This window comes from Populus nigra, chromosome 1 (genome assembly GCF_951802175.1).
Source record: "Populus nigra chromosome 1, ddPopNigr1.1, whole genome shotgun sequence".
Taxonomy (NCBI): domain Eukaryota; kingdom Viridiplantae; phylum Streptophyta; class Magnoliopsida; order Malpighiales; family Salicaceae; genus Populus; species Populus nigra.
This window is the reverse complement of record NC_084852.1, coordinates 36,374,458-36,393,276: the sequence shown is the minus strand read 5'-3', so window position 1 is coordinate 36,393,276 and position 18,819 is coordinate 36,374,458. Positions and strand designations below refer to the sequence as shown.

The following is an 18,819-nucleotide window of genomic DNA, read 5'->3' as shown; positions in this document are numbered from 1 at the left end:
CTAATAGAAGGTCTGAACGTGCGAGGATGATATTAAGAAAGATTTTCTTGACCCTTCCTTCATTTGAGTGCGATAACATTTTACCTCTCGTCTTTTTTAGAATTGCTCTTTATATACCAATTTAACGTAAGATTTAAATTTTAATAAAAAGAAAAAAAAAAATACTCTTGCATATAACATAGCAACTAAATACCAAAACACATGATAGATCACATTCTCTTATTAGCTTCTCGAGTTTTCTTTTCAACCTCTCTGTAAAATGATTACAGCAAACAAAATCCAACACAAATCAAAAGAAATCGAATTACCCAACTATCCAAGTAATCTTCTCTACTTCATTTTGTGTCCTGGAATATTTTATTCTCTTTTAGTAGTGAGCAAAAATCAAGAATGAGAAAAACCAATTTCTTAAACTAAGCTCGTCAATCCCGAATGAACAAAGCCCTAAAAACGCAATTGTTGCCTAATTGTTTCGGTTAAATCATAATATTTTAGAATTCCCAACACCTTTTACGATTTGTAAATGAATTGTTGTTGTTGTTTTTTTTCAAAATCCTAAAAAATTATCAAATTTTCGTATCTTCTAATTAATATTCTCATCATAGATTTAACTAAACCCTGATTTTTTAATCTTTAATTAACTTTGTTTAACTTTTATTTAAGCTTTAATTGATTGTTTGCAAAATAAAAAGCCAAATTTTATCATACACCATGGAAGTGACACCTACATATTAAAAAAATATGAACTGGCTATACATGGCACATAAACTTATTATTCATGTGAAAACAAGTATTCGATGGTGACCAAAAGGGATTTCAAATTCAAGATGATGAAGGTAATGAAGTTTTTAATGATGTTTCCATTACGAAGATGTTGTCTTTGTCTTTGCGTGAAGATGTTAAAGTCATACAATTATACATGCAACTCTAAACATAATCCTTTTAATTTTTTAATGCTCAAATGCTACTCAGTTAAACCTAATGATCGTAGACCTCTTACGACTATGTATTTCAACAATTATAATGATGAAAATAATATGAGAAATAATGTAGTGTTTTTAGTTAATAAAGATGTTAATTATGGGTGAAGATAATGAAAATGTTAATTTGGGGTGTGAGGTTGATAATAATGTTATTATTGGTATGGAGTGTGATGTTGATGAAGATAAGTATGATGGTGACATTGAGAGTTTGGATGATGATTATATTCCATCAAACAAGGAGGTTTTGAATTTGAAAATAAAAATGAGGATGAATGGATTAACAACACTTGTAATTACAGTGACTTTGTAATAGAAAATAAATTAGATTATGGCTTTTATTTTGAGAATGAATAGAAATTGAGTAGTGATGATAATAATATTAATTTAAGGAACAAAACTAATAATAGTAAAGATGAAAACAATAAGGTAAAAAAAGAAATGTAGATTAACCCTCTAAATACAAATGTTGATTTAAGATTTCAATTGATGGATCCATAGATTTTTAAAGTGTCAAATACTCAATGATATATCTCACTTAGAGAATATAAAGTTAAGTATAGTTATTATTAAAAAAACATTGAAAAAAACAATTAATTAAAATAAAAAAGGGTGCATATTATTTAGATAATGGTTGCACATTGGGGAGTTATGCTTTTTCTTGTTACCTGATAGCAAAACTATTCTAATTAGGTCATTAAAAGGTAAATATAGTTGTCTTAGGTTAACCATCATCAAAGCAACTAACTCCACATGGATAGCTAAAAAATTGCTACCCCCTTATTAATGTTGACCCTAACATATCCAATAAAGCTTTCAAGATTATTCTAGATGATAAGTTTGAAATAAAATTACAACTAATATAGTGGTTAATGGCTACGGAAAAAAAAAAGAGCTAAGGAATTTGTAAAAGTTCTTATAAGAACTTGCCTAGATATGTTTAGTCATTGAAAAGAAGTTTTAAGGTTTGATCCTAATTCTAATGTTGATATCTATTTATCATGAAAGGTACAATATATTTGCTTGAAATCTTTGAAGGATGACTTTGTAAGTGGTTATAAATCTTTTATGAGAATTGATGGTTTTTATTTGAAGAGTCTTTATATAAGAGTGTTCTTGATAATAGAATGAATTATTTTCAATGACATATGTTATTATACAAGTTGAGAATGATGCTTTGTATGCCTCTTAATCAAAACTTGAATCAACTACAAACCATGTTAGGAATATTTATGCTAATTTAAAGAAAACAGAATTTTATAGCATAGAGCTCAAAATTAGATTTCAAGTACATTTATATCATTTACATACCTTAACTACTATAATTATATGAAGAATATTGGTGATATTGACAATGATGTTGTTAATTGCTTGAAGAACATCCCTTTTAAAACTTGGGTAACATAATTATTCGAACTTAAAATAAAAGTTAAAAATACAATAAATAATATGGCTGAATCAATCATTGATTGAGTTGGGAAGCATACCAGTTGTGATATTATTCCAAAAGATTAGATTGAACTTGATGTTTAGGTTGCATTATAGATTTGCTAAAGTTACTAGTTGGAAGACTAAAAGCGGCCATTATATGAGGAATGCGGTGAAAAAAAGAAAAAAATATTGAGAATTTATCATTTGATAAACAAAAAAAATCTTTAAAAAACATATAAAATAAAATCCAATTATCATAGACAACAAAACAAGAAACTCCTATGCTATTAGGCTACCTATTCAGGTCCGTGAGATTTAATGTCGGGATAAAATCTCGTCAACATGAATAATTTACCTTGAAGAACATTAAGAAAATTCATTTACCGGGAGGTGCATGGAAGAGACTGATGCTAGGAATCAATCAACAAGCTGCCGCAACTCCAGATTTGGTCTCAATTTTCAACAAGGGATCTTCATCATGGGGGGGAGGGGGGAGCAAAGCCTGTAAGGTGGTAGAGTAGGGTGTAGGGTCAAAGGGAGGGTACAAAAAGGGAGACCGGTGGTCAAAGAAATGGGACAATGATAGGCTCTGGAATATCTGGTGTCAGGTCCCTTTCCACACTCTCCTGCTTAGCAAGAGTACACAGAGAGTGCCCATCATCTGCATTTGTATCATGCAATGCCAAGATCAAGAAAATCTTAAATAAAACAAACACTACTCCGGCTGTTAGTGGTGGTGGCCGGTGGGCTTTTGGAATTTGGACCCTTCCTCCCTCCCTTTATCTGAGCATCCATTTCCTGTCACTCAATTATTGGACGTGCCGGAGAAATTATTCTTATTTCAAAATATATTAATATATATTTTTTATTTTTTAAAATTTATTTTTAATCTCTGTATATTCAAATAATTTAAAAATATATAAATATATATTTTTAAAAAAACTAAGATACTAAACGCTTCCGGCGTGGTGTTGTGAGGTGGTAAACACCGTGGTGCTAACTGAGGAACAGGTTCCGCGGATGCCTCAATTATGCACTCGACACCCTTCTCAATGCCAAGCTCTTTTATCCCAACCTCTCACTTACTGTGCTGGCCATTCAATTATACTAAAAACTGGGCATGACTCGGCTATGAAGTATATATGAACATCTGTCTTTTTATCTTCTTCTTTTTATTTATTTAGGAAACAATGCTTGCAATTTACAAAACATTTTGATATTAGGTTGATTTTTGCGAGTGTTTTTTTTATTATAAAATTTAAGATAGTTTTTTTTTTCCATGATCATTATCTAGTTTTTTTTTTCCATGATCATTATCTATGCAACATTTTACCTCCAATATTACAGCCATAATTGCATCCCAAAAATCACAATATAAAGGAGAAGTTAAAAATAGTCAGTGCCAACACAACCATTATATAGATTCTACATATTACCATTCATATATTCTTCTCAAAGATCAAGAAAGATTAAAACGTTAAATAAGAAGACAAATTATTAAAATACTATTGCTAGAAATTATGGAGCACGCGAACTGAAGAAAGCAAGTGGGTGAAATTGTAAAGATGGGAAAATAACTTGATTGACTTTGTGTTTTAAAAATAATTTTAAAAAATAATTTTTTTATTTTAAATTAATAATTTTTTGATATTTTTAATTTATTAATATTAAAAATTATTTTAAAAAAATAAAAATTATTTTAATATATTTTCAAATATCAAACATAATTGTTTCCATACCAACACAACCGGTTTCACACTCTCGAACAACAACGGCCACAGAATAAGCCGCCGGGAGAAAGAGAGAGGTGTTCTCGTTGGGCATGGCAGCAACAAGTTGCACTGCCGAGGACGATAGGGATGTGTATTTATTTAGATGGGACTCAACCCTGCAACTCTCTCTTCCTTTCTTGCAAATAGCGTTGTCCCACCTCAGAATTCTGCAGTGCTTCATGGGGGGGTGGCTCTGCTTCCCTTTTTGTTATTGCTTTTTGGAACATTTCAATCATTAGGAACTTGAAGGGCTTGACATCCTTGTAATTCTCATTTTCTCTGAAAATGGCACCTAATTTTTTTTTTAAAAAAAGGGTATCCAACTGCGGATGCCAAAATCTACCCATATTATCAGTCTCGTTTGAAGCTGGAGATTATTCCCTCGTCTCCTCTTGCTTTTGATGATCTGATGATGCAAAAGAAAAGGGTGGAAAGACCTTTCTTACTTTTGTTTTAAGAGATTAGATAAATCAAGGAAGGAGGGAAAACTAAGTGGGGCATGGAGATTTTTGGAACCTACAGTGTTTGACACGTGTCCGTTCGATAGAGGAATTACCCTTGCTCGAAAACAAAATGAATAAGGGAATTGTCAACGTGGACAGACTTGAATTGTATTTTATTTTCAGTCCTTACTATAAGTCTAATTATTTTCAATTTATTTTAAATATAAGATCGCTTTTCAATCTATCATTTGATTGGATCGTTTTATCAAACTTTATAGAAACACCCTCGTATAAAAAAGACTTATATTAAAAAAAATAGTAATGAAAAAAATCAACACTAAATTTTTTTAATAATTTAGAAAAATAGAGCATTCAGCTTCAAGCAATTCTGTTATTGGTTTTCACAGGCTCAACGATGACATGCATATTTATTTTTGTATTTTAAAAGTTTTTAAGAAGAATTTTTTTAACTTTAAAATGATATTATTTAAAATAAAAAAAATATTAATTTAATATATTTTTAAATAAAAAATAATACAGTCAACGGTCAATGTTAAGTAAATTAACGGTCATCGGTCATATCAAGTGGGGTTCCATACATTAATTGAAATGCTGGTCAAAAAGTTATCATGTTCATGCATTCCCCCATGTTCTTTTGGAAACTATATTTTGTTTGATGCCCGCGCGAGGCCTTCTATTCCTAACCAGACCCTTGTAGTGCTGGACTTTACATGCATACATACATGTATGCATGCACGCATATACTATGTACACGTACGTACGTACGCACGCATATACTATGTGTATTTGTAATGAGTACTGAGAGAGTTTGTATTAAGCAAGAACTTTCCAGGAAGCAGCGCAACAAGAGAAGAGACACAAAGGCAATAAATAAGCAGGAAGAACCACTGGGTAAAGCGGTGTAACCAGTTGCCACTGCACTCTTTACTGACTTTGGAACATGCACACCCAGCCAACCAATTAACAATCTACTCTGTTTGCTGTGTTCGGTACTATTATGAACTGTGTAGTTGCTGTTATAAAATTATAATTCTTTTAATTAAGATTTTATGATAGAGTTTTTCATGTAATTTATAATATGTATTGATTAATTAAATAATATATTTAAATTTATGATAATTAAAGCAAAACTATCACGCCACTCTGAACAAAAAAGAAAAAGAAAACGGATATATACTAAGGGTGTCGTCTGTCGAGTGCATAATTTGTTTTCACCCTGTGACGCAGTGACTTTGAAAAGTTCATTGCTGATGGGAGCATCCCAAGAAGGGTAAGGTAACCTCTCCTATACACTCACGAGCCTCGCAGTTATCGGCAATATGAAAGTTTTGAGATTATTATTTAGATAAAATATTTATTAGTTACACTTTATCCCTCTTTTTTCTTGTCCCTGCTCTCCTATATATATATATATATATATATATATATATATATATATATATATAATATATTAAATTGATGCCATGATATCATCAAATAATCACATTTGGTTCAAATTCAATTATATGTTACATTAAGGGATAGATTCTTTAGAGGTAGAATTAAATCACCACATTAATTATCTATATATTAAATCATTGTAATTCCTATAATACTAATTAAAATGATAGTTAATTAAGTCATTCCATGCCTCGAGAAATTAGCACATGGACCTCGAACCAAGGGTCCATTCACTGTGCATGCTAATTGCACTGTTCATTTAACATTGCAATTAGCATGAACAGTGCAGGAGAATTGCACTGTTCATGTGAACAGTGCATTTCACTTGCACTGTTAAAACAGTTTTTTTTAGTGTGTGTTAATTTTATTAATATTTTTTTAAAAAAACTAGTTTAGAGTAAATTAAATTTATTTGTACTATGATATGAACAATATTTTTTTACCAAAAAACTAGTATAGAGTGAATTAAATTTACTCGCAGTGTAATATCAATTTTATACCTGATAATATTTTATTTAATTATATTATTAAATAGTTTAATGAAATAATAAAAAAATATTTTATATAAAAGCATTATTTATCTCATAATGTAATATGAGTAATTAATTCTACAATATTTAAATTTAAAATCATCAATATTAATATATATTTTTTAAAAGTATTTTATAACCTCTATTTCAGAAACATTATTACCCAAACACATTAAACTATTTTTTTTCAACCTTAATTTCAACCACAGTTTTAATCAAATACCTGCTTCAATATTATTGTTTTGTTTGGTCCAAAATAAAAAAATAAAAAAATATTATTTTAATATATTTTTAAACGATAAAAATATAAAGACAACAAGATTGAGTACAGGGAAGAGGCCACATCCGAGGCATGCTATGGTCATATAGAAGCAGGAAATAGGAAAGAATATGGAATTGAAACGGTGGGCAAAATTGAATCGACAGTGCAGTGGCAGGGGATCATCAGTAAGGGGCTGCCATCGTAGAATATTATTATTTTGTATGGGAGTTTAGCCACGACGTATATAATATAACTGCTTCCTGTCCGATCATGACTGTGCACCGAAAGAGAAAATAACGGATGCCCCTTGTCCTGTATATAAAACGGCAACTGCACTGCCTATATTCTCTGGGAACTCGATGGAATGGGACAGCCCATGTGAGATATTCCATCCGAGTCTCTGATCCGTCCATCTAGTATGCATGTATATGTGACCACACACACACACACACGTACATATATATGTATATGTATATGGTCATAAACCATGCAACTATCTAGGGATAACTTACGCTTGACCCATCTTTCTAGAAGCTTTCGATCAAGTTGAGGTATTAACTAATTATTTAACTCGTGTTTTGTTATAAATCTGTAATTTTGTTAAAAAAATATAATCTTATTAATTGTGCTTTTTTTTAATTCTTATTATAAATTAAAAGGTTAAGGTGTTTATTCAACTTACTTTGATGCAGGTCGTTTTCTAACACAAAAGAATTAATTTGTAGGTGTTATTAACTTCTTTTTAACATCGAGTAAAAAATATCACCGTGAATTAAAAAATTAATGCTTACATATAATTAAATATAGTAAATATTATGTGCATTAATTAAAAAGTTGGTGTTTAAAGTATAAAATTATTTTTTGATTTGTAAAAAATAAAAACCCCACAAATTATAAAAAATATAAAATAAACCAGAATTATATTAACTCTTTTAGAAGTCATAAATAAGGAAGTTGTATGAATATACATGAATTTATAATGAAGTTTTCGATCATTCTAAATTATTTACATCATTTATAATTTTATTAATATTTATTTTTCTTCTAAAAAATAAAAATGCTTGTTGACCTCAAAAGTTTTCGAAATTACTTTTTACAGTAGACTGGATTTTTATCAGCACGTATGAGGATTAATATTTCTGTGAGGGTCGTTGGTCAATGATAGCGATCAAATTAAATGAAAGTATGACACGATAGTACAGCTCCAATAGTTAACGGCCAAAAGATTGCCGTTAAACCGTTAACAATCCAATTAATGAATCGGTGGCTAGATGCTTCGGTGGTCCCCTTCAATTTAAACCAAACACTCCCCATCCCTACAAATCACCTGCTTTACGTATAGTCATGATTCGTGACTTTTTTTTCCTTCATGACATATGTCCTCATTGAGTGTCGGTGACGACGGTGAGTTACCCCCTTCGTCCCCTTTTGTCTGGTGCACGCTCGATTTTTCATTTACGGATGGAAATATCATTCATCACTCATCATTTCAGGTGTGTTTGAGAGTTGAGTTATAGCGTGTCAAAGGGCTTAAGATATGTATAGTAAGTTTTGAATTCGAGTGGAAATGTATATTTTTTATAAAAGTCTGGAATAATTAGGGTTTTATTCACTCATCTGGACTTATAAAATACGTTTTTGAAGAAATGAGATTTTCTCAAATCCAAAAAAAATTTCAGATGTGTTTAAGAGTTGAGTTATAGTTAATTTTTAAAGTATTTTTTATTTAAAAATATATTAAAATAATTTTTTTTAATTTTTTAAAAATTATTTTTTATATCAATGTAGTAAAATGATTTAAAAATATTTATTTTAAATAAAAAAAATTCAAATTTTTTAGAAACACGGATTAGACGGTGTTCTTAAATGGTTCCGAATTCATACGCGATGTGTGATTTCAAAAATACCCCGTCTATATATATATATATAGCATTTAAAAAATTGAATATTTTTTAAATACACCATCGTTATATGAGAAATATATCCTTGAAATTGTTTAAAAAAAATTAATATTGATTAACTTGTAAGTCGGTCTAAAAATACTCTTATCATAAAAAAAAAAAAGAATGTTAACAAGATAGGCACGAACTGTTAGGATCTCAATTAACAATACAAAATATTAGTTTGATTAATTAATTAAGTGATCTGAAGTTTGAATCTTAACTCTTCATTTATTTAATGATTAAATTAAAAAAGCTTTCTCTTGAATTCAACCCACAATCTGCAATCTTCAATGGACAAAGTAAAATCAGAGATGAAAAGGATGCAGGAGTCCACTCGTTGCGACAAAATTTGAAATGTACATGCAATGTTTTCTTCGTGACACAGTTAATTTGGTCAGGAAATAATTTTGCTGTCTGTATGGAGGTGGAGTAACTGGGGAGCGGTGACAGGAAAGAGAGAGGTCATATGCCCTCACCCCATCTTACTTTTAATTTTTTTGGGGACTGAATTAACCCTTGCTACTAATTTTATGGCTAAATCTTTGGACAAACATCAACAAAACAACACTCCTCTCGATTCTGGTTGGAAACGTGATATGTAAATAAACTGTAAATATTTTTTTATATATTAATATTAAAAATAATTTTTTAATTTTTTAATTTTTAATATATTTTTAAATAAAAAATATTCGAAACAATACTACTATTCAAATCTTAAATATATTCTAAACCTAGCTGTACTTACCGGTCAATCAAATGATCTCTTAGCCTAATTCCTGACTGATTGGGGTTATAAAAAAATCAAACTAAAATTAATTTGATTTAACTTGATTGATACATCAATTTATAATGAAGTTGTGTGTGAACAAAACTTGTTTTGACTTTTATATATATATATATATATATATATATTAAATGAGTCACTTTAATATTAAAAAAATTAAATTCGAGTGACTCAAATTAACTAGAATTGAATCTTTAACCCATACCTTGAATTAAATCTTTGTGAGACAATACTGAAAGATATAATGGATTGAATATATAGGTGTATGCATTGAATGAATGAGGCGGGGGTGCGATAGGCTGTAGAATTAGTAGGATAACAAGTACGGGTAACCAAAAACAAAAAAAAAACCTTGGATAGAGTTGTTTGTTTTTGTATTTTAAAAATATTTTTAAAAAAATTTGATTTTTTGATTTTTTAAATTATTTTAATTTACGAATGTTAAAATAATTTTTAAAATTTAAAAAATATTATTTTAATATATTTATAAATAAAAATTCCTTTAAAAAATAATCTCCTACTATCTATTAAAGACAACGATACTACTTGTTGATTAGTTTAGGGGTTGCGGTAGGTGTTAGTAGGTGTCGTGTTTTTTTTTGTCCTCACACCGTCTTTTTGTCTGCTAGAAACTTGAAATTTTCACAGTACCAAAATCATCCACTGGCTGACCCCCCCCCCCTCTCGTACGAATCACGCATGAGATGACCTCCTGTCCTGCCTCTAACATGCGCCCTTTGCGTACCTCACCCCGAGAATTGTACTATACTACTATTTTGCTAGCTAGTGTCCAAAAATGTTTTATTTGTTTTTCTTTTAAATCGTATTCGTACTTCATTTTCTCAAATTTAAAAAACATCGGAGCACTATATATTCCCAAATCAAAATAACCTAAAACCCTTCCATTCCTTGAAGCACTGATTTTTTCCCTCTTTATCTGAAAGCTTTACACTGAATTTTAAAAGCATTCAAGTTTTTTTTTTATGATTCATTTATTATTTTTAAATTGATCTAAAAAAAATAAATATTTTCTTATCTACAATCAAATAACCATCTTAATTATTGCATAATAAAAAATCACTTTATAAATAGTGGTATGATTTGTCACCGGTGGATTTTTTGTAAAAATTTTATTTATTTTTAATTTTGCAATTGAATTCTAATTTACTAAATATTATATTTTCAATTTGGTTCTTAATTTTTAATTTTCTATTTTTTTGTGAATTGATATTTTTATAAAAGCTTTATTGATTTTTAATTTCACCATCCAATTCAAATTGAATGTATTATGTTTTTTCAATTTGATCATCATTATTTTAATTTTTGATTTTTAATTTTTTTTGACTCTTTTGTAAAAGTTATTATTCTTTTAAATTTTACCGTTTAATTAAAAACATTTTTATGTCAATTTTAATCCCTATTTTTTGGTTCTTTTATTAATTTTTTTTTAATTTTACCTTTCAATTAGTATATAAATTTATTTTTATTTCTATTTTTTTAATTGCTATTTTTAAAATCCTTTTGTATAATTAAAATGATCTTTTTAATTTTATCATTCAATATATAATTGATTAAAAATTGAACTTTATGGTTTTTTTAGATTGGATGGTTTAAATTTAATAACTTAAAAAATTAACTCAGGTTCTTTTTAAAAAAAATTATAATTTTTTATTAAATTTTTTCAATTATATTATCTAAATTATGAGTTTGGTAAGATATTCATGAGTTTGGTAAGATATTCAGGCTTAACTCATGCTTAATAGATATTAGTTTATTATGAACCATTTTTTATGTTATTTTTCTGATTCCATTTTAAAATCTAAACATCACTTTTTATATTAAAAATTGTTGACGAACCGCGAGACCAATCCTGTTCCTTGATTATCCATGACTTTGATAAAAAAAAAAAAACCATCGCGTGCAGTGAAAATGAACATATGAAAAGTAGGAAAATCACAATAGGATACAATATATGGAAACAGCATACATGTATATAAATGTATACGTACAGATTCCATTACATGGATGCAAAATTGGTGGAGTGAAGAGCGTAGCTCGCCTAGATTTCAGATAGAAATCCAGTCTCTCTACAACCACCTAAAGTCAGCAATGGAATGCCCAGGCAAATTCCTACCCTAAAAACGATTACAAAAAAAAAAAAAAACATGGAGGTAAATTCCTAAGTAAACATTCCATGCAATTGCTAAGCCTTGCTAGCTAGCTATACTGATTGGTTTAATACCATGACCAGCTTTAGTACCTTAGCATTCCAGATAGTTATGAACCCTTTTTTGTTGTCGTCTAATTTAAGAGAGAGGAGCCCTGTGAGGAGATCCCTTTCGCCTGCTGCTCAAGGAGAAGAAATTCCCCTGAAGGAAGCCATTTTTTTCCTTCTTTTTCAGGACCTTGGGTTCATGTGCAGTTCCTGAGCTGCCCATGATGTCACTGGAGCACGATGATCCTCTGTATTGTAATGGGTTCTCAAGAATGGAGCTCGGGGTGATTTGACCTTCATCATCGATAATCTCGGAGCTGTCCATCCTCAATCCCTCAAACTGGGAAAATGCAAAATCAGATTCATCAATCCTGTAGAGAATAGCAGAGAGATCCTCCCCCTGATCCACCAGGTGATTAACCTGCATTGTGTGTACCTTTTCTAAGTCGATGAGCATGAAGGTCAAAAGAGAGAAGTAAAAAAAAAACATAAAAAGGGAAACGCGACATAAATGAACGTATAGTATAGAGGTAGTAAAATTTACTTGCTGCAACTCCCAAGAAACAAAGTGCTATAATCTGGATAATTCTACAGGAGACAGCTAAACCCCACAAACCTAACAAGGAAGCTAAAAGCACATCCACTTAAGGGGGGGGGGGGGGAGTTTAGTTAAGATCACCCCCAACTACTGCCTTTTTGGCATTCCTAGTGCAACCAAATCAATGTAGTAATGACTCCCTTTTCAAAAAAAAAAAAAAAAACTCCTGTCATAGAAAAAAGACCTTTATAGTGTATATACATTTACAAACTTGGGAAAACCCGCAAGATTAAAACTAACTAATCAAAGAAATTAAAATGGACCTTGCACGAGAGAGAACAGAAGTGGAATGGGTCTTGGAGTATCCTGTCACAAGTGAAGCAATTGTTGGCTGAATCCTTACAAGACCTTGACTGTGGTCTCTGATTCAGAAATATCACCTTGGCACTGTTTATTGTATAGGGCTGTCAAACAAATAAGAACAGCTGATATCATAATCTCTCTCCTCTCTTTTTCAACCTAAAGATCGCTGGATTATCTTCAAGATTTATAATTACCTGAATATAAGAACAGTCAATGAGCTTCTCAAGATCCCCCAAGCGAACCACATCATGGTAAACGTATCTCCTTACCTGTTACATGCATGGTATCTAATTACGCCAATAATTAGTTCCATCTAAAGCTCATTAATAGATAGGAATTAATTAGCCACTATATTGTCATCCAATTAAGCCCTTTATATTGAATTCTACGTATGGAGTCAAAGATCATTAACAACGAGTGCCTATACGAACTATAATTGATGAAGCACAGGATAATGTTGGGAAGGCAATGGGCATCTTGGGGTAGATAACTGTAATTATTTCATGAAAGTGATGTAAGCTTTTACCCCACCCACCATTACCAACTTAAATTCTAGGTGAAACCTCTTTCCTCATAAGAAAAAACGAATAGCTAAGTAAAATAGTAAATGAGTTGAGCAGAGCATAAATTATGAACTTGGGTTTTTTATTCTAGAAATATATATAAATAATATAACGAACAAGAAAATGAACAGTAAAAAATATGGTCAAACTTTCGCTTTCTTGAAAGCAACAGGTGAGGAAGCTTTGCAGAGGAAATGGATAGAAAAGAAATCTTCCACATATGGGAAACAAACCAAATCAAAAAGGTGGGAATCAAGGGAGACAAGACAATCCATTTATGGAACATCATCAAAACTAAAATAAATAAGGTAAAGTTTAATTACATAATCAATCTTAGGAAAATCTTGGTAGAAAGGAAATACGCTTAAGAGGATCTTGGATTCATGGACGACATCCATTGGTGGAATCATACAAAAGAAAGAAAATTTCCGAAAAGAAATTAAAATAAACGTTCAATTTGCTCAATGTGCTAGACCTACAAAAAGGAAATTGACCTTGAATTGTTAGCTAGCTTATTTTTATTCTAAAACTTTTAGCTGGTTGGTTTCAGAAGATTTTTACATGTACATGTATTGTGGGGGGGGGGGGGGGTGGATGAACTACATACATGGGAATATGAACAATAATTAAATAATGAGAAATAGAAAATAGAAAGACATGCCAATAATATTCAAAAGAAAATCTGTGAAGTTCTTTGAAAACAAATTTAGTAGATAAAGAAAAGTCCACAATTGTACGTATACAATACAAAACTTCAAACCCAGATTTCATGTAAGGGAGAAGAAACATGACACCTAAAAAGAATTTTAAGATTTCTGAATTGCTTTCAAAAAATTCTCAAGAACCCATCAAATAATCCAGGGCGAGTATGGTTCAAAAGAAGACTCAAGTAATTCAAGGTGGCAAGTCAAGAAAAACTGTGCAAAAGTTAGAAAAATACAACTGGTAAAAAGGATAGTTCAAACTTCAAAATTGAAAATTGTATGTGAATCACATGGGTGTAATTGACTGTGTAAGGAAATTATAAACACAGAAAAGATTCCACTTTCACATGAAAAAAATCAAGACCAAAAAAAAAGTGAAGAGAAATAACAGAAAATTTTAAATACCCACCGAGGAATCAAGGATGTTTTTTCTCAAAAGGAAATCAAAGCCCTAAAAAAGTTCAGATTTTGAGTAAAAGGTACAATTATATGTGTAAGAAAGACATGCATATAGATATATACAAGGAATTCTGATAGCTAGCTATGGAGAAGAAGTGATAAATTGTGTACCTGGAGGAGGGGATGAGAGCGATGAGAAGGAAGGCAGTGAGGGCAGATACTAAGGCAACAGAACAAGCAAAAGACGTTCTTCTCATTCTTTCTGCGATTCTCGTGGACCCCACAACCTCCAAAGAATGTCTCTGCCATCAATCCTTCAAGCCATGCAGGCTTCATCCTATTACTCATCATCATCATCTCATCACCACCTCCATTTCTACTTCTTGATGATGTATTATGATTATGATTATTATAATACTATTAATAGTACTTGTTCTCCTCACCACCTCTAGCTCTACCTTTTTTGGAACTTGTAATTCAATATGGAGACTGATGATCTTGATATAAACAAAACAACAAAAAAAATATAAAAATGAGTAGAGAAATTTTAATTAAAATACATATAAGGAGCTCCCTTCAAATTCTTGGAGAAAACCCTACACATGATTCTAATAGCTCACTGTGAAATGAAATTTAAGTGGTATAGGTGTGTGCATATCTTCTCCTCTATTTAAATTCAGCAGCTTCCAGAATTATTGTCGTTTCTAGCTAGAGCGAGAGAGAGGAGGGAGATAAAATGAGGGGAATTCACAAAAGTTAAAAACTTTTTGAGATGTGTTTGGGTACTGTGCATAGGAGAGAGAGCGTGTGAGTGCTTGTGTGTTTCTGAGAGAGGGAGGATGTGTCCTTTTAGGGCTGAGTCACTAGTCAAAGAGAAAACTGGCTCTAGAGAGATCAGATGCCCCAATTACAGTAAGAGATTTGAGGTCTTCTGAAAGCTAGAAAGAGAATCAAAATAACTAAAAAGAAAAATTGAGAAAATTGGAGGATGATGAGGTGTGTGGTGGGGAGTGGTGTAGATGGCGGGAAGACGGCCCCCCAATCTGTACCTTGTCTTCTTTTCTTCTGCATAGTGCATCAAGAGTGAAGAAACAAATTTAAAAAAATAAAAAAATCAAACCATTAAAAAAAACAATTGAAATATTTAAAAAGTATTCAGTTTGATTCAATTTTGATTTTATAAGTCTAAAATAAAAAACTAAACTGAATTGAATATTTTAAACAAACCAAACAAAAAAAATCGAAATCAAACTCATTAGAAAGTAAAAAACAAAACCCAAAAAATAATATAGTTTTTGGTTTTTAATATAAAATAACTGAACTAAAACCAAACCAAACAGAATCAAAACCGGTCAGTTGGGTTTTGATTTTTAATATAAAATAACTGAACTGAACCGAAATCTATCGGTTTGAACTGATTTCGATTCAGTTTTGGTTTTATTTTTTATATTTCATAAAATTTTAATTTAGTTATTTTTATAGTTAAAAATTAAATCAAATAAAAAATAATCACCCTTGTAAATTTATAATACCTATAATAAAACTTGTATTCAAATGCTCCAAGAGCGGGAGCACCCAACCCCAATCGCACCTTTCCTACCTACCTACATGATCATAGTTTTATAAGACCGGGTTCAAGTTGTGAATTGGATGGATTAATTCATAAATAGATAAATTCATTATTTTTTTTAATATTAAAATAACATTACTTTGGGTTTTTTTAATTAAAATAAAAAATTATCTTGGTAAAAATATCAATGGGTCACCAGCCTAGCAAGGTTCTATAAATATGCACATTTAAGATGATAATTTAATCTAAATCTAATGGATATTAATCCGACTTGAATAAATAATTAATTTTTTAGACTTGATGGATAATAGATAAGGTATATATATTGTCAAACCCGACTTGAAACCTATCTGAAACTAACCCTATATATATATATATATTCAAACTTTAAATATATAAATTAACTATTAATAAACAATAATAAATAATATATACTAATTGGATACCCGAAATACGATGGATAATTTATGAATATTTAAATTTTTTAAGAAATAACCAAAAATAACACATAGATTTATGGATATATATCTAATTATGAAATCTAATCATGAGACCACGATGAACTCATAAAAAATAATATAACTAATAAAAATCAATTCCCAATTAACCCAATGGTAAATGCTGAAATTGAAAAAAAAAATTAAAAAAATACAAAAAAACATCACAGGTCAACCCCAGTTAACTCGTCAAACCCATAAAATATGTCATGAGACCGAGATAATCTCACAAAAAATAAACAAAAAATAACCTAAGTCAACTTGAGTTAAACTACCAAACCCACGACTCAAGTTAACCTGAGTTAAATTATCAAACTCACGATTGAGGTCATGAGGGTGAAATAACCATATAGAAATCAAATGAAAACAAATTATAAAACATAATTTTTAATAAACCCAAAGTTAAAGAATAAGATTTTAAAAAGTAAACAAAAAATGACCTAAGTCAACTTGAGTTAAACTACCAAACTCACGACTCAAGTTAACCTGAGTTAAATTACCAAATTCACGACTGAGGTCACGAGGGTGAAATAACCATATAGAAATCAAATGAAAACAAATTATAAAACATAATTTTTAATAAACCCAAAGTTAAAGAATAAGATTTTTTAAAAATTAATTTTTTAAAAAAAATAAAAAAATAACTTGAGTTAAATTGCTAAAACATGTCTCGGTTCATAAGATCATTATAACTTCATAGGAAGCAAATCAAATAAATCAAAAAATTTAATTTCCAATCAATAAAATATTCAAGGATGAAATTGAAAAAAAATATCAATTAAAAAAATAAAAAAAACCTGAATAAACCAAGTTAACCCGCCAAACTCATGATGCAGTTCATGAGGCTCGGATAACCTCATTAAAACCAAGTCAAAACAAATCATGCAGTCTAATGCCTAAAAAATCAAATGTTGATTCATGAAATTAAAAACACACACAAAAAAAAAACATAAGACACAATTAAAATGAATAGTGTTTTTGTGAGGTGGTGCATAGTGAAAACATCATTTTTTTTAGTACTTTACTAGATTTGTGGACCGCGCTTCGCCACGGGTAGGTAAAGAATTTCTTTGGCGTGAAAAAAATGCCAAGAAAAAATATTTAAGACCCAAGTCATTGAACCAATTGGTAATTTGAATAATATAAAAAAAATATAACAAAAATAAATAAAATGACAAAAAAATGATAACAAAAAAAATCCCCGACATAAGCTTATTTGGAGTATAAAAAACCCAATTTTTAAGGGTGAAAAAAGGCTAGAAAAAAAAACCTTGTTAAAATGGGCTAACTCACAAATTTCATGATAATTGACATCAGATTAAGATACTTTCGTAGAAAGAAAAACATTAAAAAAAAAAGAACCACTTGAAAGGAAAGGGAAAAAAAGCATGAAGATCAATTTTCAATTCATCAAATTAAAAAAATATTAATTTTAAAAAGTTACAAAAAATAAGTATTAAATTAGATAGAAAAAAACTCATGGAGGATGAAATTGTAAAATATTTGAAAAATCATCCAACACAAAACAAATAGCAATAAAAAGAATAGGGAGTGGATTTGTTTGAAAGATAAAAAAAAATGAAGAGGGCAAAATTGAAAAACATTTGTGATTTTATGACACAAACGTGTTTTATTTTTTTTGAAATGTGACTCGAGACATAAACATGATCGAGGAAACAAGGCTGATATATGGACAAAAAAAGTGAAACGACAAAAAATACATGGTTAAGAAAATCATATAGAAGCCAAATACGCAAAAAAAAAAAGCTTAATAAAAAATGATATAAATATTGAATGATAAAATTAAAAAAAAATATCAGTTTTAAAAAAGAGAAAAAATCCCAAGAAAACTTGGGTGAACCTTTTAAACCTGGACAAATGTCTCAAATTTGCAATCCACTAAATCCTAGACTCGAGCTGAATCAAAAATCTCAATTCTTAACCAATTTAATTTTGATTAACCAAAGTAAATCTAACAAAGAACAACAATTAAAAAACCCAAGAAAACTCAGTTCATTTTCAAAATAAATGAAAAAACTTAATTTTTTATTTATTTCAAATAAAACAAATAGTAATCAAAAGAATGAGAAGTAAATTTAAAAAATAAAAATAAAAATAAAAGGGGATGAAACAAGAAAAGAATTCTAACCTTATAATTTTTTTTAAAAAATCATTTTAAATATCTAAGGAAGGGATAAAAAAAATTATTTTAAAGAATTAGGCAAAAAAAACTCAAAAAATGACGATAAACAAAAAAGACACGAGAAAAAAAGCTAAAACAAAAGGAACCCAATCTTCAATTGAATAAAGATTAAAGGATGCAACAATAAAAAACAATTAGGTTAGGCAAAGGAAAAAACACAG

The 18,819-nt window shown here is 29.7% G+C and overlaps 1 protein-coding gene across 1 annotated transcript; it reads right to left on the bottom strand.

Moving 5' to 3' along the window:
• Positions 1–11,577: 11,577 nt before the first annotated feature.
• On the bottom strand, positions 11,578–15,189 carry LOC133692337 (protein RGF1 INDUCIBLE TRANSCRIPTION FACTOR 1-like). The gene is made up of 4 exons (XM_062113244.1): positions 14,560–15,189; positions 12,917–12,991; positions 12,683–12,823; positions 11,578–12,242 (listed from the first exon to the last, which is right to left on the bottom strand). Exons 1-4 carry the CDS (start codon positions 14,743–14,745, stop codon positions 11,913–11,915), a joined length of 732 nt encoding a protein of 243 aa, XP_061969228.1. The 5' UTR covers positions 14,746–15,189; the 3' UTR covers positions 11,578–11,912.
• Positions 15,190–18,819: the final 3,630 nt, after the last annotated feature.